The sequence below is a fragment of the Dipodomys spectabilis genome, unplaced genomic scaffold (assembly GCF_019054845.1).
Source record: "Dipodomys spectabilis isolate Male_0828 unplaced genomic scaffold, ASM1905484v1 ptg000207l, whole genome shotgun sequence".
In the NCBI taxonomy this organism is placed as follows: Eukaryota; Metazoa; Chordata; class Mammalia; order Rodentia; family Heteromyidae; genus Dipodomys; species Dipodomys spectabilis.
The window spans coordinates 12848685-12869809 of NW_024870884.1; the positions used below are offsets into that span (position 1 = coordinate 12848685).

General features: G+C 48.8%; 1 protein-coding gene across 1 annotated transcript in view; it reads right to left on the reverse strand.

Moving 5' to 3' along the window:
- Positions 1-19180, reverse strand: part of Alox5 (arachidonate 5-lipoxygenase) — a 39337-nt gene extending 20157 nt beyond the window's left edge. Inside the window, 4 exon segments of the mRNA XM_042696525.1 lie at positions 458-580; positions 1651-1732; positions 6219-6417; positions 18950-19180. Coding sequence (XP_042552459.1) covers positions 458-580; positions 1651-1732; positions 6219-6417; positions 18950-19099 — 554 coding nt within the window. The 5' untranslated portion in view covers positions 19100-19180.
- Positions 19181-21125: the final 1945 nt, after the last annotated feature.

Sequence of the window (21125 nt, forward strand, 5' to 3'; positions counted from 1 at the left end):
TCTCATCTAGAGATGGTCAAGGATAGAATGCTAAGAAGCTTAAAATAGATAACTGTGCTGGGTGTGGTAGTTCATGCTTGTAGTCTTAGCACTTGGTAGGCCAAGACAAGAAGATCATGAGTTTGAGACCAGCTAGGGATTCACAGACCACTCCGCTGGGGATGGCTGCCAGTCTGCCTGTTAGGAATTGGTTGAGACCAGGTCCTGCCCTGTCATCTATGGGTGTGTACCAGGAGAGGAGAGGATTTTAGGTTCAGTCAAGTTTCAGGATCACCGGGTGATGCCTTTTCAGACTCCTGAGACTATAGTTCTCTGAAGTGCTAATATGCAGATTCAAAGCTCCTCCCCTAACCCTTGGGCAGGGCTGAGAGATTCATATTTCTGCCAGGCAACCAGGCCCCATGCCCAGCCTCCCACTGGACCACCCACCTACTGTCTCCAAGTTCTGGAAACTTACGCCTTGGAGTAGTTGAGAACGAAGTCCACTCCTTTCTCACTATCAAACTGGATATCTCGGGGTAAGTCCTTGTGGCATCTGGCGTCGATACTCAGGGGAAAGCCAGGGTTCCACTCCAGCCAGCTAGTGCGTGAAAGAAGCACAGACATTGCGCTGGGCACCGGTGGCTCACACCTGTAATCCTAGCTACTCAGGAGGCTGAGATCTGAGATTCAAAACCAGCTCGGGCAGGAAAGTTCTTGAGACTCTTAGCTCCAATTAACCAACAGAAAACCGGAAGTGGTGCTGTGGCTCAGTGGTAGAGTGCTAGCCTTGAACTGAAGAGCTCAGGGACAGAGCCCAGGCCCAGAGTTCAAGACCCACGAACCACCCCCCCCCCCCCAAATAAAAGAAGGACGTTGTGCCAAATGCAACCCCTTCAGTCACTCTTTTCAGTTGAAGCTGGCCAGTGTTGCCTGACATCACCGAGGCATTGCTGTCCCCCCAAATCAACCCTGTGTCCAGTGAGGTACTAGCATAAGAGGGGACTCAAAAGATGCTGTTACTGGGTCTTATGCATGAGCTAAAAGTTCCCCAACAACTTTGCCCCTGTGACCTTTGTCCTGTGCTAGGCTCTGCTGAAGTCTCCTGGCAATCACCTCATTTCCAGGAGGAAAGAGAAGATCCAGATAAGCATCTGATGTGAAGGCAAACTGCCCCTTAAACAAGCAATGGCTTCTTCTTATCATCTCAAAGGAAACAGCCCTAAATTCAGATCACCTTGTTCCTGTTCTGTTCCAGTCATGAAGTGATAACTTCTCCAGAACTCCTCCATAGACATAGGCTGAGCTCATGGTCAACCAGGTTGCACTTGTGACCAGCGATTGTTTGAACTCTGCGAACCTTCTCACCCCTGCCCCCAATTCTCCCTGTCTAACCTGAAGCCAATGTTTGTGCCCCTGAAGATGGCTGAAGATGTGCTGCGGTGCTGTCTTCCCATCAGGCTATCTCAACACCATCTCTCCCAAATCTGTCCAAATTTTTTCCATAACTCCTTCATCACCCCAGCCTGAAGTAGAAGGGCAGATGAAGCTAGGGAATTATGAATCCACTGTCTGGAGCTGGTGCCTTGGTGACTTACTAGCATAACTATACTATGTTCAGTGGTCAGTGCTGATCTCGTACCTTGCGTCTGAGGAGGAGTCACAACTCACCGGTACTGTTTCTGCCGCGTTTCTAATTCTTTACGTCTGTGCTGCTTGAGAATGTGGATTTGGTCATCTCGAGCCAACTTTGCTGTGGAGGAAAGCCAAGAGTGAGAGGGGCCTGAGGATGAACAGCGGCCACGTCCAGTGTTCAAGTTTTCCGATATACCTGCCCACACCGAGTACTTTTACAGGCATCTCCCATTCACGGAGAGAACACTCAGGTTTAGGAGGGTGAGTAGCTTTGCCTTTGAGATCTGGTCAGGACCATAAACCTAAAGGGTAGGCTTTCTAATTATTATTAATTTTTTTGTGTGCCAGTACTCAGGGCCTAGGTGCTGTCCCTTAGTCCCAAGGCTGGTACTCTACCACCTGAGCCACAGCGCCACTTCCAGATGTTTTGCTGGAGATAAGTGTCTCATGGATTTTCCTGCCTTGGCTGGCTTCAAACTTCATCCTCAGAGATTAGCCTACTGAGTAGCTTGGATTATAGGCTTCCAGCTTCTAATTTCCTTCCTTCCTTCCTTCCTTCCTTCCTTCCTTCCTTCCTTCCTTCCTTCCTTCCTTTCCTTTCCTGTCTTTCCTTCCCTTTCTCCCTCCCTCCCCCTCCCTCCCTCTCTCTCTTCCTTTTCTTCTTCTGATTTTGCTATGTAGCAAAATGTCTTCAAATTTATGATCCTCCTGCCTTAATCTCCGTGAATGTTAATTCATGAACTTTTAATATATGACAAATCCAGCCAGGTGCTGGAGATATATGTGTGTGTGCATGCATGTATTTATATGTATCTCCACATGTGATATGATATAATATAGACTCCAGCTCTTTGCAGGATTTTACAAATTCCATTCCACGCAGGTATTTTTTATAAATGGAACTAAAAATTATGAGGTAAACAAAATAAATAAGAATACGTTGGCCATTCAAGATGCAATCCTGGTTTATTAGATAATACTACTCATAAAGTTATCAAGTTGCTGCAACAGCAACTTCTATAACACTTACTATCAGTCTCTTTTGTCTTTGCCTCATTGAGGACCTGTACCCCCAAATTCTCAGATTAGACTGAGAGCTCCCTGGCTCTGGCAGCTCCTTGGTATTGGGGCCCTCAGGAGAAGATGGAGGGGCTTGTCCTGCCTTCTGCTTGGGCCATAGGTCAGCTGGCAGGGGAAGCTCTCCCCCGAATCTGACAGTGCGAGCGCTGCCATTGGCTGTTGTCACTGCTGTGGGTGCTCAATGTTCCTCTTTGCTTTCTTTCTTTTCTTTTTGATGGTCCTGGGGCTTGAATTCAGGGCCTAGATACTGTCCCTGAGCTTTTGTGCTCAAGGCTAGCACTCTACCACTTGAGTTACAGTGCCACTTCCAGTTTTCTGGTGGTTAATTGGAGATAAGAGTCTCACAGACTTTTCTGCCCAGGCTGGCTTCAAAACGTGATCCTCAGATCTCAGCCTCCTCACAGGCATGCCCAGCATGCCTGTGCTGCCCAGCAATGTTCCTCTTTTCTATTCCATGCTGAAGAACTAGCCTACCTCTCAGACACCTAAACTCTGAGGAGTTCCATTTCTTTAGGTTCACTGGTGTAAGCTGGAACATGTAGGAATAGCCACATTAAGTTTCACAATGAGAATGGCTGTTCTCTTGGCTTTGGGAGACTTTATCTAATTACTGAAGGGAAAGGAGGCAGAGTCTTGGCTGTCTGCAACAGAGTGCAGAGGATAGAAGGACTGCTGGGAGCTCCTACGGCTGTGCTGCGAGGATCCTTCAAGAATAGGATGCTGCTGGGCAGTGTGGGCTCATGCCTGTAATCCTAGCTACTCAGGAGGCTGAGAGCCCTGGAAGCCAGGTAGGGCAGGGAAGTCCATGAGACTCTTATCTCCAATTAAGCACGCACACACACAAAGATTCAGAAATGGAGCTGTGGCTCATATGATAAGAGTGCTAGCCTTGAGCAAAAATGCTCAGGGACAGTGGCCAGGCTCTAGTTTGAACCCCAGGACATGCACCCAAACAACAAACAAACAAACAAACAAAAACAACCCTGACATCTAGGGTTTGGGTAGGATGGACAGGAGGAAGATTCAAGAAAAGAACCCTGTCTGCAACCTTCCAGGTTCTGACTACAGCACAAAATAACTTCTGTGATTTTTTTTTCTTTCTATGAAATTGGGTGGGGGAGGGGCTGGGAGAAACAAATACTCATTTAGACTGAACCATGCAGTCCAGAAATACTCTTAGAATCTTTCTTTTTCTCTTTCCCTTCCTCTTTTTCTCACTCCTTTCTTTCTTTTCTCCCTCCCTCCCTTTCTCTCTCCCTCTCTCCTTTCCTTCCTTCCTTTCTTCTTTCCTTTCTTTTGCAGGTTTGGGGACTTGAACTCAGGGCCTGGGTGCTGTCCCTGAGCTTCTTTGCTTAAGACTAGTACTAGAACTAGTACTCTACCCCTTGAGCCACAGATCCACTTTGAATTTTTTTGGGGGGGAGAGTTAATTAGAGATAAGAGTATCACAGGCTTTCCTGCCTATGTTGGCTTCAAACCATGATCTTCAGATCTCAGCCTCCTGAGTAACTAAGATTACAGGTGTATAACAACAGACACTGGAGGGGATATGGTCAAAAGGGAACCCTACTGCATTGTTGGTGGGAGTGTAAACTTGTTCAACCACTTTAGAAAGCAGTATGGAGGTTCCTCAAAGGACTCCACATAGAGCTCCCCTATGACTCAGCAATCACACTTTTGGGCATTTATCCAAATGATCACAAACAAGGCCACACTAAAGCTACCAGCACAACTATGTTTATTGCAGCATTATTTACCATAGCTAAGATATGGAACTAACCCAGATGCCCCTTAGTAGATGAAAAAACGTGGTATATATATACAATGGAATTCTATGCCTCCATCAGAAAAAATGACATTGCCCCATTTGTTAGGAAATGGAAAGACTTGGAAAAAAATTATTAAGTGAAGTCAGGCCCAAAGAAACATAGGTCCCATGGGTTCCCTTATCTGCAATAACTAGTATATGCTTAGGATAAGCAGAAAAGCTCAAAAGCTATGTACATATGACCATATAAGATGATGTTAAGCGAAATGAACCCCAAGATAGGGACACAAGTGGTTTTTTCTTTCTTGTTATTGTTTTTAACATAATTATAGTGTACTATGTGATTTTTTTGTTTCTCTTGTGGGTTCTTCCCCCACGGTATAACTCCTGTTTTGACTGTATTTGATGTGGGTGCCCTGCATCTTGTATATACATTTTTCTAATTTGGGGAGGGGAATGGAAATAACAAAATGCTGAAATAATAATACAGGATGACCCATTGTAACAATGAGATGTACAAGGCACTATGTTGAAAACGAACTCTACAGCTTTGGGGTTGGGGGGAGGGAGGAATTGTGGAGGTGGGGAGGGAAGGGATGGTAGGGGAAAAACAAAGGAGGCGATAACAATACTCAGTGGAAATGTACTCATTACCTTACTCATATACCTGTAACCCCTCTGTACAGTATTTTTACAATAAAAATATATATATATGACAGGTGTGAGCCACCAGAACTTGGCTGAATGTGATTTCTTAGTAAAATTCGACATCAGGAACAATGGGAGGTGGCTTGATGACTGAAAGATACTAGTTGGAGAATTTCTTTCTCCTTTGCCCCATTTTTTTTAAATCAAAGGAGGGGCAGGGCAATAATCACCCTCACCTCAACAAACCCCTAAAATGTGAAGAATGGGTGAACTAGAGGCAGGGAATTCTGTGACAGTAAAAGTGCTCAACTCTGTCATGGGTAGAAGCCTCTGCCTTCCTCCTCCTTCTCCTCCTTTTTCTCATACTGTAACAGCTGCCTGGCTTTTCAAGTTTCTTGCTCCATGTGGAGACTGGAGCAAACCCAAGAGCCACAACTGGAAGTAAGGAGGAAGTCTGTCAAAGCATGATAAATGCACACTAAGAGGCTAGTGTATGAGAGGCGGCCATTAGGGTAAAATTGGCCTTAGCTGACCTTTTACATCCACTTCTCTTTCTAGTTTTCTATACCAGGCCAGTAGCATGTTCCAAAGAAAGAAGAGCCATCTGATGAAACACCAGATCGGGATCTGTGCATCTCAGGTCTCACTTGGGAGGCTGAGTCAGGAGGATCATGAGTTTGAGACCAGCCTGGGTACACAGTAAGATCCCATCTGGGAACCCCAGGCTTCCCTGCGATCCCATGGATATGCCTCACTCTGTGCCCCTCCTTCCTTGAATGCAGGAGGTTCTCTGCACTCCCAAACCCTACTGTGTTCTCACCGCAGGTCAGCCTGCCAGTCTGGAAAGGGAGGGTACTACCTGGATGGTTAGAGAGGCCTTGTCTGGGCCTCCAGGCCATGGCCTACAGGTACTTGTTACTGGGGACCCAAGTTGCTCCCTGACAAAGAGGCCATGATCTCCCCTGCCCCCACAGGACAGTGCAGGGAGGTCACAGCTGGTGTGTGTCCTGGACTGCTCTGCTCCCTGGGAGGACAGGCATCCCTCTCAGGAATAGGACTCTGAGGGAGGAGCCGTGGGCAGCCTGGCTGCAGGGGCCTGAGCACTCACCACGGCCATCCCTCAGGACGATCTCCCCTTCGCCTGTGATCCAGCGGTAGCAGGGGAACTCGATGTAATCTCCATGCGGGGTCTTCAGGGTGATGTACTTCAGGTACCAGTCATCATGAAGCCAGTACTTGCGCTTCTCGATTCTGATCAGATGGATCTCACCGAGTTCTTCATCCACAGTCACGTCATAGGAATCAACCTGGCCAGGGAGGGGGGCAGGGACAGGAGGGTCAGCCCCACAGGGCTTACAATCCTGGGCTCAGCAGGGGTTGCAGACATGGCTCCTTGAGCCCTGATACCAGACTGCTTCAGGCTGAGCCACCCGCCTGTAATCCTAGTTTCAGGAGGCTGAAGTCTGAGGACCAAAGCCAGCCCCAGCAGGAAAGTCCACGAGACTCTTATCTCCAATTAAACATCCCAAAGCCAGAAATGGAGCTGTGGCTCAAGTGGTAGAGTGCTAGCCTTGAGGAAAAGATCTCAGGGACAGCACCCAGGCCCTGAGTTCAAACCCTAGGACCAGCACCACCCCCAGCTCCCCCTAAAACTCGCAAAAGATGAAATCTCATTCTCTATACTCAAAGGAAAGTAGTAGAGGGGGAGCGGAAGCTGAAGGAAATCTGTGCAAATAGACTTGGTTAAGCAAACCCCCATCCTCCTGGTCACTTCTCTATGGTGTTAACTTCTCCAGGCCCAGCCCCATACCTCTCCCACTTCACAGCAAGTCACCATTCTCTGTGCAATCCAGCATGGAAGAGACTCGCTCCATTGTTTTGCAAATCTCCACTTCATTCTGTGGACTCCCGAGACATCTATTTTTTGTTTTAAGTATATTTGTATTTATGCCAGACACTGGCGACTCATCTGCAACCCTAGATTCTCAGGAGGTGGAGATCTAACAACTGTGGGCCAAAGCCAGCTGGGGCAGGAAGGTCTCTGAGATTCTTTTTCTCCAACTAACCACCAAAAAGCCAGAAGTGGAGCTGTGGCTCAAGTGGTGCACCAGCCTTGAGCAAGAGAGCTTAATGACAGAACCCGAGATCCTGAGTTCAAGCCCCAGTAGTGGCACCAAAACAACTATTTTCTCCAGCTATTTTATGTCAGTTGAATTCGACCGGGCTGAAAATGGGAAATGGTAGCTTTGCTTCCCCCATACTTTACTTATCCAAAATATCTTACAAATTTTGATAGATGACAATTAAATGTATTTACAAGGTGATATACTTGAACACACAGGGGTAATGACAAAATCAGAGTAATTAGCATTTCCATCATCTTAAACTTGAATTTCTTTGTCTAAGAAACATTAACAGTCCTTTCTGCTATTTTGAAATTTACGTTCTTTCTTTTTTTCCTTCCTTCCTTCCTTCCTTCCTTCCTCGTTTCCTTCCTTTCTCTCTCTCTCTCTCTCTCTTTTTTGTTGGTCATGGGGCTTGAACTCTGGACCTGGGCACTGTCTCTGAGCTCTTCAGCTTGATCAAGGCTAGCACTCCACCACTTGAGCCACAGCCCCACTTCTAGTGGTTTATTGGAGGTAAGAGTCTCACGGACTTTCTTGCCCAGACTGGCTTTGAACCGTAATCCTTAGATCTCAGCCTCCTGAGTAGCTAGGATTACAGACATGAGCCACCAGTGCCTGGCTTACAACTTATTTCTAACTACAGTCAGTCTATGGCCAGTAGATGGCCAGAGTTTATCTAACTGTATTTGGGTATCTGTTACCCAACCAGTTTATTCCTCCTACCCTTCCACAGCCTCTGTTCTATTTCCATGTCATCTTGGTGTGCACATGTAAGTGAGAAAATACAGTTTGGTCTTCCTCTGTATGACTTAGTTCATGTAATGTCCTTCAGCCTCATTCATTTTGTCACAAATGACAGAATTTAATTAATTTATTGTATGCTGGTGCTGGGGCTTGAACTCAGAGCCTCATGCTCTCATTTGGCTTTTTTGCTCAAGGATAACACTCTACCAATTAAGCCACACTTCTGTTCCACATTTTTGGTGGTTAATTGGAAATAAGACTCACAGACTTTTCTGCTCTGGCTTACTTCAAACCACAATCCTTAAATCTCAGCCTTCGGAGCAGCGACAAAAGCCTGGCTAGAATTTCATTCTTTCAAAAAATATATTTTTTCTTTTAATTTTTACTGTTATCATAACAGTGATATACAGAGGAGTTACACTGTCATAAGTCAGAGCACAGAGTGTACTTCCGTTTCCACAATGCCACCCTTTCCCTCACTCTCTCCCAGTTTTTCCCTCTCATTCCCACCCACGAGTTGTGTAGTTCATCTTCAACATAGTGTCTAAGTGAGTATCACTGCTGCATTTTGATTTCATTCTCTTTGTGGCTGAGTAGTATTCCATTTTAAACACATCCACCACATTTCCTTTATTCGCCCATCTGAGATGATGACAGCAATCTCAGGTGATGCCTTATCTTTAGCCACGATCTTTAATGAGCCCCTCAAATTAACTCTTTAGTTCATTTAGCCAAAATTTTCTTGTTAATAAGCACTCCATGCCTGCTCTTGATAGCTCTGTGCTGGGCCTGTCATCAGCAGATGGACTCCAGCGACATGGGGACTGTCTTCAGTCTGCATGTGGCTCAGGATGGGGTAGGGGAGGTGCCAGGGCCCTGGCTGGTACCTGCCAGGCTCAGCCTGATGAAGGTCATCTTCAATTGCTCCTCTTTACTGGAAGCTCTCAAGTGGGGGCTGCCCTTCACAGCTCAAACAGTATTGCAGACAGTGACTGTGCATCCCACAGAAGCTTGGGGAGGTGAGTGGGGAGAGTCTGATACTGAGGCCCAGTACATCCCAATCTTGCCATTAACTGGCAGAGCTGGAGTTACATTCCAAGCCTTCAGGCTTCAGCCACTCCATCTCCTTAGGGTCAGAAGGTGAGCAAGAATGAATGGGAGGCTTGGGTTTGAGGGAGTCTGCACAATTCAAGTCTTCCTGGGACAGGTGTTATACACAGCAAAGCCGAGAACACCCAGGCGGCATTCCTATGTGACAAGGGTTGGGCACACAGGGCCCTGGGGCTGAGTTTCTGGGAGTCCTGGGCATAGTTGGCTCCTGCTCTGGGGACAGAGATAGACATGGCAGCAGTCCCCTATGCTTCTGGCTGACCTAGGTCTCTGCAGTCATTGGTGGCAGATGGGGAAGAAGGGTGAGGTCACTATCACTGCTCAGATGTCCTGATGGCCAGCAGGTTTGGGAAGCCTGGATTAGAAGTCCTCTAACGCACTTTCTTTTTTAAGCTCCAGTACCTCGACTTGAACTCAGGTCCTGGATACTGTCCCTTAGCTTTCCCACTCAAGGATGATGCCCCACCACTTGACCCACAGCTCCACTTCCAGTTTTTTGGTGGTCGATTGGCAATAAGAGTCTCATGGGCTTTCATTCCCCAGCTGGCTTGGAACTACAATCCTCAGATCTCAGCTGCTTGAGTAGGTAAGATTACAGGCATACGCCACTGGTGCCTGACTCTAGGGGCACTTTCTAATTCAGATTTCCTTAACCTTTTCCTATGCAGAAGAACCTGGTATTCTTGGCACGATGGGGAAGCCCTTGTCCTGTGTGTGATCCTATCTATCTGCATTTTCACCCTCACCTCCAAACCCAAAGATGTCCTGGAGGACAGCAGGGCTTTCTCAGAGGAGATGGAAAGCTGGATGATTTCAGCAAAGTTCTTGGCTCTGGACACAGCAGTTTGCATGTGGTGATGAGGCCAAGGCCAGACGCTGTGGCCAGAAACAGGAAGCTTCCTCCCCACACCCCATGGCCTAGGCCCTTAGCTAGGAACAGCTTCAGACTGTGGAGGAGGCAAGGCCCTGGCTGGGAATGATGGCAGACTGGGGTCTGTCCACCTCCACAGAAGCCTATATCCTTCCAGAAGGCTTCCCCCTACAGGGAGAGGCCTGTCCTTTGTGGCTACCTGAGGACTATTTCTGCCCCACAGTGTGTCCTGCAGGAGGGCTGGGTCATTGGCCAGGTTACACAGACAGGATCTGGGGTAGGTTCTATCTGAACTGTAGGCTGTTGGTGACTTGTAAGGAAAAGCCAGCAGGCCCCAGGGCACAGAGCTCAGAAGAGGATGACCAGGAGGAGGGGGAGGAGAAGGAAAGGAAGGGGGCATCTCTGGAGGGGTGTCTTCTAGGGATGGGAGAAATGAGAGTTCTGCATGGAGGCATTCAGTGGTCCAGGCAGGCTAGGATGAGAACAGAGGCCAAATGTCCACAGGGCTGGCCAAGGAGCAGAGTGGGACAGGATGGCCCAGAACTGCAGAGATGGACTCTACGGTAGGCCCAACACATGGAAGGGATCTGTAGAGGCCTCAGTCCACCTGTGGCTGAGATGAAGATTCCTAAAGCTATTGCAGAATGGTGGGAGGGTAGCAAGGGGCACACAGCCAGAGCGTCAAGTGAGTTCTGCTGTCTGGAACTTCACATCCCAGCTCTGAAGTCACTGAGCCATATAGCCTGGGCAAAACTGCTTCACCCTCCAAGTTTCTTCATCTTTTAAGGGAAGCTACAACTAGCTTATAGGACCATTGAACTATCAAAATGGGGCCATGCCTGTGTGGCCTCCTCCCTCCAAGGGCATAGTTCATCAGCTGTGTGCATCAGCCACCTGGCCCTCAAGTCCCAGCTCTTGGTAGAGGGGAAGAGTCAGGGCAAGCCCTGTGCTGTGAGCAGGGGGGAGTCAGGGCAAGCCTGGGCTGTGAGCAGGGGGAGTCAGGGCAAGCCTGTGCGGTGAGCAGGGGGAGTCAGGGCAAGCCTGGGCTGTGAGCATCAGGGAATCAAGACAAGCCCTGCGCTGTGGCTCACAGGTGCCCAGCAAAGGAGCCATGATGACAGGTAGGAGGAAGATGCTGAATCTGTGTGTTCAGGTCCTGGGCTCACAGCCTAGAGGGACTTCCCTTGAGGCCAGGAGGGGATGAAGATGCAGGGAGAAGGTGGGGCTTGTGGGTACTAGCAGAGCAGGCAGAACAGAGGGAAGTGAGTGTATGGTCAGGCTACAGGGGAAGTGGCTTTCCTGTGGCTCTGAGGGTTAGGGGGTCTGGAGGGACTGATGCCAAGAAGGCTGAGGGAGAGAGAGGGTGCCCAGGCCAGACTAGCACGTACTGGAGAATCCAAGGCAGACACCTTAAATGGGAGGGAAAACCCAGCAACTCATGGCCATGAGGAAGAGACGTAGTAACTTCTCTAAGGGACATCAGAGTGACAATTCAGCACACTGGAGTACAGTCAGAGGAGAATGGGACCCACTAGCTCCCCGTCCTCACCCATGCTTTGTAGGGGCAAAGGGCCCCCAGTTGCACCTGGGGTGAGATTACTAGACAGTTTTCTGCTATCTGATGGGATCTTCTACAGGAAGAGTGGGTCAGGCCCACAGGCTAGTTTGTCTCTGGTCATGCCAAAGGGTTTGCTGGTCTAACTTCAGGCTAGAAGAACAAGGGTGAGGGTCTCAACCATGACCCGACTCAGGAAGTCATAGGCACAAAGTCTGGTGGCAACGGCTCTAGCATCTGAAGGGGACAGCTTCTGGAAGAGTCAGCAGAACTGAGAAAGGCCTCCTAGAAGGACAATACTATTCAGGGTAACATGTCAAACAGCACAATAAAGCCCCAGGGAGTATGTGGGACTAGCATTCTCCTAGGCTTTTCTGCCCTAGCTGGCTTTGAACCACGGTCCTCTGACCTCAGTTTTCTGAGTAGCTAGGTTTCCAAGCCTGAGCCACCAGCACCTGGCTGCCTTCCTTTTTACTTTTTTTAGATAATCAACAAGCCTGGAGAGGCTCGGTTTGGTTGTGCATAATTGTAATCCCAGCTGCTCAAGAGGCAGAAATAGGAGGATCAAGCAGAGCTTACTTCCTCCCTGTGAGGGCCAGGTAGGTTGGGACAAGGTTGTATTTATTGTCTGTGTGTCCACAATGTTGGTTCTCACAAGATGCATGTAGTTCTCACATTCTGCATGTAGACACTAGAAATGACCCACAGCAGGTGCTCGGTCTGTACCACACATGTGAATGGCCATGGGATGATCATCCCATTCTACAGATGGAGGTAAGGCTTTGTGGTCCAGCACCCATGGCATTAGTGAGCAGTTATGGCCCCATGATCAGAAGCCTAACTTACGTGTCAGCCCAGCATGATTTCTCCTACAGTTCCTGTGGCCATATCTTATTTGTTTATTATTATTATTATTTGTCAGTTGTGAGCCTGAACTCTGGGCCTGGGCACTGTCCCTCAGCTCTTCAGATCAAGATTAGCCCTCTACCACTTGAGCCACAGCGCCACTTCTGGCTTTTTTTTTCTCTGCTTATATGGTGCTGAACAATCGAACCCAGGGCCTCATGCATGCAAGGCAAGCACTCTACCACTAAGCCACCTTCCCAGCCCTATTATTATTATTATTATTATATTAATTATTATTATGTAGTTATGTGAAGTTGTGATTCCGTAAGTCAGGTTCTGAGTACAATGCTTCTTTGTCAATGACACCCCTTCCTTCATTCTCCCCCATCCCCTCCCTGTCCCTACCTTCAGGTTATGTAGTCCACTTTTTATATAATGTACATAATGTATAATGACTACATTTACCCACCCTCCCTTCCTCCACTCCCCTCCCCTCACTGTCCTCCCCTCCAAACATGTGTCTACTTCTTGGTATTCATTTGATAAAGAGTGCATTTGGTCAGAGACACCAATGGATTCCTCCCCTAATAATATCACCCTTTAATCAGTTTGCTTGTGTGTATATGCATACAGTCCTGTACATATTATCACGTACATTTGTATTTCACACATGAGAGAAAACATGCGCCATTTGTCTCCCTCAGCCTGGCTTACTTCATTTAATATGAGTTATTCTAGGTCCACTCATTTCCTCGCAAATGACAGATTATTCTTCCTAATGCACAAGTAAAATCCCATGGTGTATATGTGTCACATCTTCTTGAGCCACTCCTCTGCTGTAGGGCATCTGGGCTGTTTCCATGACTTGGCCACTGTGGATAAGTGTGGCAATGACTGTGGATGTGCAAGTAAGTGTCTTTACCATATCCTGATTTGTAATGATCTGGGTAGATGCTCAAGAGTGGTACTGCGGGATCACAGGGTAGTTCTATGTTTAGGTGTGTGTGTGTATGTGTGTGTATGTGTGTGTGTGTGTGTGTGTTTCTGTCTTGGAGTTTAAACTCAGGGTCTGGGCACTATCCCTGAGTTTTTTCATTCAAGGCCAGCACTCTACCACCTCCTTTTCTGGCTTTTTTGGTGGTTAACTGGAGATAAGAGTCTCATAGACTTTCCTGCCCAGGCAGGCTTCGAACCACCATCTTCAGATCTCAGCCACTTGAGTAGCCAGTATTACAGGTGTAAATTACCGACACCTGGCTATGTTTAGTTTTTCAAGGAATCTTCAAACCATGTGACCATGACTTGAAAAAAGCCCTAGACTAGATGCAGAACACCCAGCCAGCACTGAGCCAGGGAGCCTCAGAGGAGTATAAAGGTGAGAGATGGGGGGTGGGGAGGGGAAACCTTCCTAAGACAAATAAATGGTAGTTAAGGCAGTGGGGCTGCTGGTCAGACTTGGCAAAAAGGAGGAGGTAGGCTAGTATTTCAGATGTAGAGAGCGTAAGCCCCAAGACAGCTAGGTGCTGGTAGCTCATGCCTGTAGTCCTACCTCCTTAGGTGACTGAGATATCAGAATCTTGGTTCTTGGTTCAAAGCCAGCCTGGGCAGGAAAGTCTGTGAGACTCTTATCTCCAATAAACTAGCAAAAAGCCAGAAGCAGAGGTGTAGCTCAAGTGGTAGAGCACCAGTCTTAAATGAATAAGCTAAGGGACAGGGCCCAGACCACGAGTTCAAGCCCCAGGAGTGGCACACAAAACAAAATCCCAAGACAGGACTTCACATACAAGAGAGAAAGACTAGGGATAGAGTTCCTGGGATAGAAGAGGCCATTGGGCTGCTCAAGATGCTAGAGAGACATAGGAAGCATGTAGTTCACCATCCTCAAGGAGAGGCCAGTTGGCTAATTATATTCACTGCTTTCAACTTTGTATTGAGCATATGGTTCAAAAGTTTCTCACTAGAGTTATGCATCCCATGATATGACTGACAGGATATGTTCTAAGAACTGTGCTGTGTGGCAAATTTGTCATTGTGCAAGTATCACAGTGTGAGGTCACACAAGCCTACATAGTGTAGCTTCTACGCATGCCAGTTATATGGCATGATTGCTCCTAGGAGGCAAATACAAACACAACATCACTGCACTGAATACTGTGGCAACTATAACACAATGAGAAGTATTTATGAATGTAAACATATCTAAACACAGAAAATGTATGGTAAAAACACTATGTGGTAATGTTAATCAGCTCCAATATAATCTCTCTCTCTCTCTCTCTCTAATTGTTCTGGTCCTGGTCAGGATCTGGGTGCTGTCCCCGAGCTGTTTTTCTCAAGGCTAACACTTTACCATTTGAGGCACAACTCTACTACCGGCTTTTTTGGTGCTTAATTACAGATGAGAGTCTCAAGGATTTTCCTGCTCAGGCTGGCTTCGAACTAGGATCTTGAGATCTCAGTCTCCCGAGAAGCTAGGATTACAGGCATGAGCCACCAGCACCCAACTCTGTCAGCATTTTAAGAAAGGCCACACATTCATGAGTCCCTATTCCAGACGCCATTGTTGCTGGGTGGGATGGGGAAAAGGATTTCTGAAGGACCAAGGAGGCAGCCCACTTGGGGGCACATCTTGGGGGTGGGGTCTTATAAGAAGCTGAGTGGAAGGAGGAGGAGGCTCTGGAACATAAAAATAGTGAGAGGTAGATTGCTGGGCAGACAAAAGATAGAATGGGACAGAGAGATGAGGAGAGATTGCAGTACAGTAGTTAGGAAGGTGTGGAGCAGAAGGAGAGAAAATGTGGCATAGGAAGCAGGGGATTTGGGGACCAGAGATGGAGAATTAGGGGGAGGCTGGAGGACAGACAGAACAGGAGACATTGGAGCAGAAAGAAGGGACAGTTGTAGAGATGACAAACAGGACCCTTGAAGAAACAGGGAGCAGAGGAAGACGAGGAAGACAAAGGAGGCAGAATTCAGGAAAGAGGTGGGATTGTGAGGCAGGGCTGGTTCTTAAGAGATACTGAAGATAAAAAGAAATACAGTGATGGATTAATATAATCCATATTATGGCATTAGTAAGCCAGGATATATTATTCTAATATGTTCTTTATATAATGTATTACATATAATAAATATCTTACTATGTTCTTTCTGAATATATATTCTATTTGGGGGGGGAATCCTTGAGCCCCTCATCTCATCTCCATTTACCACCAAAAAAACTGGGACTGGGGCTGTGGCTCAAGTGGTAGAGTGAAAAACCTAAGGGACAGTGTCCAGGCTTTGAGTTCAAACCCCAACACTAGTACAGAAAAAAGAATTAGTTGTCTATTACTCAGTTGAATTGCATATTGGGGGAGAATATATTGACCATCTATCACCTGGAAACTATTGTGTGGAAATAATCTTTACTGTGGTTATGCTTACTGGTTTTGGTTCTGATGCTAACACTTTTCAGTGTTCCAATGGTATTTACCTGCTATGCAAATACTTCCTCTAAGGTTTCTCTTCTCTACCTTACCAGAAAAGGGCAGCTTGTCTTGATTTTTTATTTTTTATTTTTATTTTTTGTGCTGTTACTGGGGCTTGACTTCAGGGCCTGTGCTCTCAGATGGCTTTTTCCCTCAAGCCTCATGTTCTGCCACTTGAGCCATATCTCCATGTCTGGCTTATGCTGATTTGTTGGAGTCTCATGGACTTTCCTGCCCACATTGGCTTTGAATCATAATCATCAGATCTCAGCCACTTGAGAAGCTAGGATTACAGGTGTAAGCTTACAGTGCCCTGCTTAATATATGTGTGTGTGTGTGTGTGTGTGTGTGTGTGTGTGTGTGTGTGCTGAGGCTTGAATTCAGGACTTGGGTGCTGTCTCTTCGCTCTTTAGCTCAGAGCTGGCCCTCTACCACTTGATCCATAGCTTCACTTCCACAGCTTGTCTTTAACGGAGACTCAGACTCTGGCTGCAGGAGGAAGTAACTCAGGGCTGTGCAAGACAGTGTGAAGTAACTTTGCATCAACAGGAACTTTCTCAAAAGCTGATTATTTTCCAAAGGACCTTTTGCACCCAGCTGGTTCCGGTGCGGTACCGCAGCCCCTCTTTACCCACTGTTCTGTCATCTTAATGGAAATGTGCTTGCAAATCTCTCTTGAAATTTGCCTCTGGGATTCTTGCAGAGATATTTAATGGCAATGTTATTTGAATGAGAGCTCAGGTGAGAAGGTGGAAGAGTGGAAGGGAAGTAAAGAACAGAATAGATCTTTCATTTTTTATCCAATGACTCCACAATAGGAACACCAGTGTCCCCTCTCAGGGGGAGCCACCCAGGGTGCTCCATGCTGCAGTTCTGAGCACACTGGTGGCCCATGCTTTCTGAGCCTTGTGGTGTGCTGAGGAGAATGAGCTCCATTGAAGCCTCTGCATAAAGAGGAAGCAGTCTGCCCTCTGTCCTCCTCCTTGAGCTATTGTGGGAATCCAAGGCACACTGGAAACCAATGAAGGGGCTTTGGAAATGGCAGTGGCTACCAATACCCTAAAGCATGTCACATCTACTGCACTGTGCAAGGAGCTCAGGGCCAGTTCTCTGACTGCGGAAACAAAGCAATAGAAATCACTCTTATGTCCAACATCTTACTCTTAGAGGAAGTCCAGCCAGATTAAGAGTCTGCTTAGGTTAGCTAAATTTCAGGTCCAATTACATCAAGGCCTTGAGGCTGCAGGGTAGAAATCAACCTACTTAGAGTTGGGAATCTAGGAAGGAACGTGACTATTATTTCTTCTCTTAAGGCTCTGCACACTCTGGAATGAATTCATGAATTTTATGTTGAAACTTATGGACTCACCAGCTGTGTTAATCACAGTCAATTCTGAGTGATTTTATATGGGTTTGCCTAATAATAAGCTAAATGGTGGTGGGTAGGCAGCTTGATAGAATTTTATTTATAGTCTGGTTCAGGAACTACAGGTGGTGATGGCAGGGCACAGATATTCTCAGAGCATCTGCAGTTTGTCTAGGCCTACTACCAGCTGCAATTCCTTCCTTCCTTCCTTCCTTCCTTCCTTCCTTCCTTCCTTCCTTCCTTCCTTCCTTCCCTCCCTCCTTCCCTCCCTCCCTCGTTTGTTCATTCGTTCCTTCCTTCCCTCCTTCCTCTCTCTTTCTCTCTCCTCCCTCCCCCCCCCCCCTTTTTTTTTTTTTTTGCTGGTCCTGGGCTTTGAACTTGGCCTGAGCACTGTCCCTAGGCTCCTTTTGCTCAAGGCTAGTACACTACCACTTGAACCACAGGGCCACTTCTGCCTTTTGTTTTCTGTGATTAATTGGAGATAAGAGTCTCACTGCCCAGGTCAGCTTTGAACCACAATCCTGAGATCTCATCCTGAGTTACTAGGATGACAGGTGTGAGCCATGAGCATCCGGTACCACCCGCACTTTCTGGGCCCCAGGTACTAGGTAAGGCATTTTCAGAGAAAGCTCACCAGCATCTGAGGCTAGCAACCTATTCATCCATTCAGCCATTCCCTCTTGCACTCACTAGTTTCTTTTCTCTCTCCTTCCTTCCTTCCTTCCTTATCTCTTTCTTTCCTTCCTTTTCCTTCCTTCCTTCCTTCCTCCCTCCTTCCCTTCTCCCTCTCTCTTTTTTCCCTTCCTTCCTTCCTTATCTCTTTCTTTCCTTCCCTTTTCCTTCCTTCCTTCCTTCCTCCCTCCTTCCCTTCTCCCTCTCTCTTTTTTCCTTCCTTCCTTATCTCTTTCTTTCCTTCATCCTTCCTTTCTTCCTTCCTTCTTTCCTTGCTTCCCTTCCCTTCCCTTCCTCCCTCCCTCCCTTGCCTTCCCCTACCTCTCTCCCTCCCCTTCCCTCCCTCCTTCCCTCCCTCCCTCCCTCCCTCCCTTTCTTCCTTTCTCAACCTCGGAACCTGACACTGTGCTCACTGGCTAGCGCTCAGTCCGCTGGAGCACGCTTCCAACCCCACCACCAGCGTCTAAGTGAGGTTCCCAGTGGCTGGCTTCTGGCGGTGCCAGCTGAAGCAGCCAGCCGCAGGCACCGCAATCGCCTGTTGCCTCGGATCCCCGAATTCCCAGGGTCCGGGGTCTCGGAGGAGTTCTGGCCCCTGGGACCGAAGTGTTGTTCCCAGGTTCTAAAAACTCCGCCCTTCACGAAGGGCTCTCGCGCGGGCCCTCTAGTTCTTCCTCTAGATTGCCGGCCGCCGCCGGGGTGCGGAGACCGGGTCCCAGGAGCGGGCCGGGGCTCCCCGCGACTCACGACGGGACCGCTGCGCTGCCTGAGGCCGGGGCGAGGACCTGCGTCCCGCCGCCCCGCGCCGCCCGGGCCGCCCCGCTCAGCCCGCCCCGCTCAGCCCGCCCGCCCAGGCGCACGGGACGGGCGTGGCACCGCCGGAGCAGGGGCCTCCGTGCAATGGAAAAGAAGCCCGGAGCCCTTTCCTCGCGTGGAGGAGCGCGACGCCCAGCCGACCCCCCTCCTCGGCCGGGTGCCACCTGCCCTCCGGTCCGCCGGCCCCGGGGGCGCCCCAGGTCCCGCGCTCCGCCGCCCCGCGCGGCCCCGCGCCCGCCCCGCCGCCCGCCGCCGCGCGTCCTCACCGCGCCGCGCTCGAAGTCATTGTAGAAGGCCTTGTCCAACAGGTGCTTCTCGCTGCAGCCGGCCGAGCCCACCAGGCTGAGGTAGATGTAGTCGTCGGTGCCCGCGAACCACTGGCTGCCGGTGGCCACAGTCACCGTGTAGGAGGGCATGGCGGTCCCAGCGGGCCCGGGACCCGCGATCCAGGGCCGGGAGTCCACGCACTGCAGCCGGCGAGCGTGCGCACCTGCCGGGCCCGAGCCTCGAACTCCCTCCGAGGGAGTGCTGTGCTGCGCTGACCCCGCCCAGGGCCTTGCCCCGCCCCGAGCCAGGCCCCGCCCTGAACCCCACCCTGACCCGGGACTCCAGGTTCAGCCTTTACCCCCCCTTAATCCCCCCCCCCGCCCCTTGGCCCCGCCCCTAACCTCCCCTTAGTTCCAAGCCCCGCCCACTAGTGGCTCCACCCAGACCCCGCCCCAAACTCCCCTTAGCTACTAACCTCACCCACTCATGTCTGGAAAGCTTAGCTGGTTGTTTTTCAAGAATGGACATATTCTGCGAGAGGCAGTGGGAGTGTAATCTATGGATCACTAGATCTAGTGAATGGGGTACTTGAGGCCAAGGGTAGGTCCTCCATTTTGGGGAGCCCGGGCGCCATCTGGTGGTAAATACGGCTTCCTCCTCCACCTGCCAGGACACAGCCAAGGCAGCAGCTGACCATGCCCTTTTGCTACCCTAGGTGAGAAGAGGGTAGATTCCAGTGGGATTGATTTTATTCATCAAAAAGCAAACACCAGGCAACCACCAGAAAACCTGGAAAAGGAGCTGTGGAACAAAAGCAGCTCAGGTGTAGTGTGCAGGCCATAAACTTAAGCCCTACCACCACCACCACCACTAAAAATAAAGGCAATCACCAAAGAGGTTCTCTGGGAATCAGATTGTAAGATAGGAAAGTCTGTGGTACAATTGTTGTGGGTTGAGTGAAGGCTGCCTCTGAGTGGACAGAGGCTCTGACAAAATACATGCTCCAGAAAGAAACGCTATGGGATTTCCCCTTGTTAGAAAACTGAAGGAGAAAGGAACAGGCTGGACTTGATCTCAACAGGAAAAGACGATTTAATGAGGTGAGAAACCTTCACACAGGCTTGGAGATTGTGCAAGGAGGTGGGGTTGAAGTTAGGCTTTTATGAGGTCTGAGCAAGGAGACTGAAGTTATTGAAGAGGTTATTTGGGCTAGGGGAGGTGGGGACTTGCAGTTAGGCCTGAAATGAAAGTAACCAGTCCAGAAGACCACACAGATGCAGTCACATAGAACAAAAGGAGTTTATTGCTAGCAGAGCTGACAAGGCCAATTCTCTCATGGGAGAGGGAGAAATGTCACCTGTCTTTGTTCAGGGACATCTTTATGCAGTCACGGGACTAGAGGAGGGAGGTCACTCTGCTTGTCACTGAAGATAGGGCATAGGCAGGGCAGAGAGTGGTAAACCGATCCATCCAGAGAAGCCTGGAGCACCGGAGAGTTTTCTTTTCTTTGTAGGTTTTCTTTGTAGTTTTCTTTTCTTGAAAGGTAGGCCTGGGTGGAGGGCGTTCTGCTGATAGCAGCTGGGGGCTAGAGATACATGGGGGGAGGGGCCTAGGATGGTGACTGTCAAGGCCCACAATGGGGTGTGGCGCAGGTCAGATTGCCCTGCCTGTGTCAACCATGTCCACATATACCTGGGGTCAATCCTTCATATTCTGCCTTTACACACATAAGATTGGGCTAAGAGGGAAGAAGTAAGTCCTTCACCCCTCAAACCTAAAAATGAAATGTCTATCCAGGCAACTGGTAGCTCACACCTGAAATCCTGGCTACTCCTGAGGCTGAGATCAGAGGATCTCACTTGGAAGCCAACTGGAGTAAGAAAGTCCAAATGTTACATGGGAATTCCTCTAAGTATGCTGTCTTGGATGGCAGGCTGAGGTTGGAAACAGTCAATAAAATATGCCCCATGGGTTTTAAGGAAGCTTCTTGGGCAGTGGCAGTGTAGCAGGAAGACCCTTACTCAGGCAGACAAGCCCACCTAGTCGTCTGGAGTGACAGAGCCCACCACAACAAAGTTGTTAACAAAGAAGCAACTTTATTGAGAAGGTTCCTACACTGACTGGTCAGGGCCGCAGCACAGGCTCGGGAGCTGATACTGCGACCCTGAGCAGTCC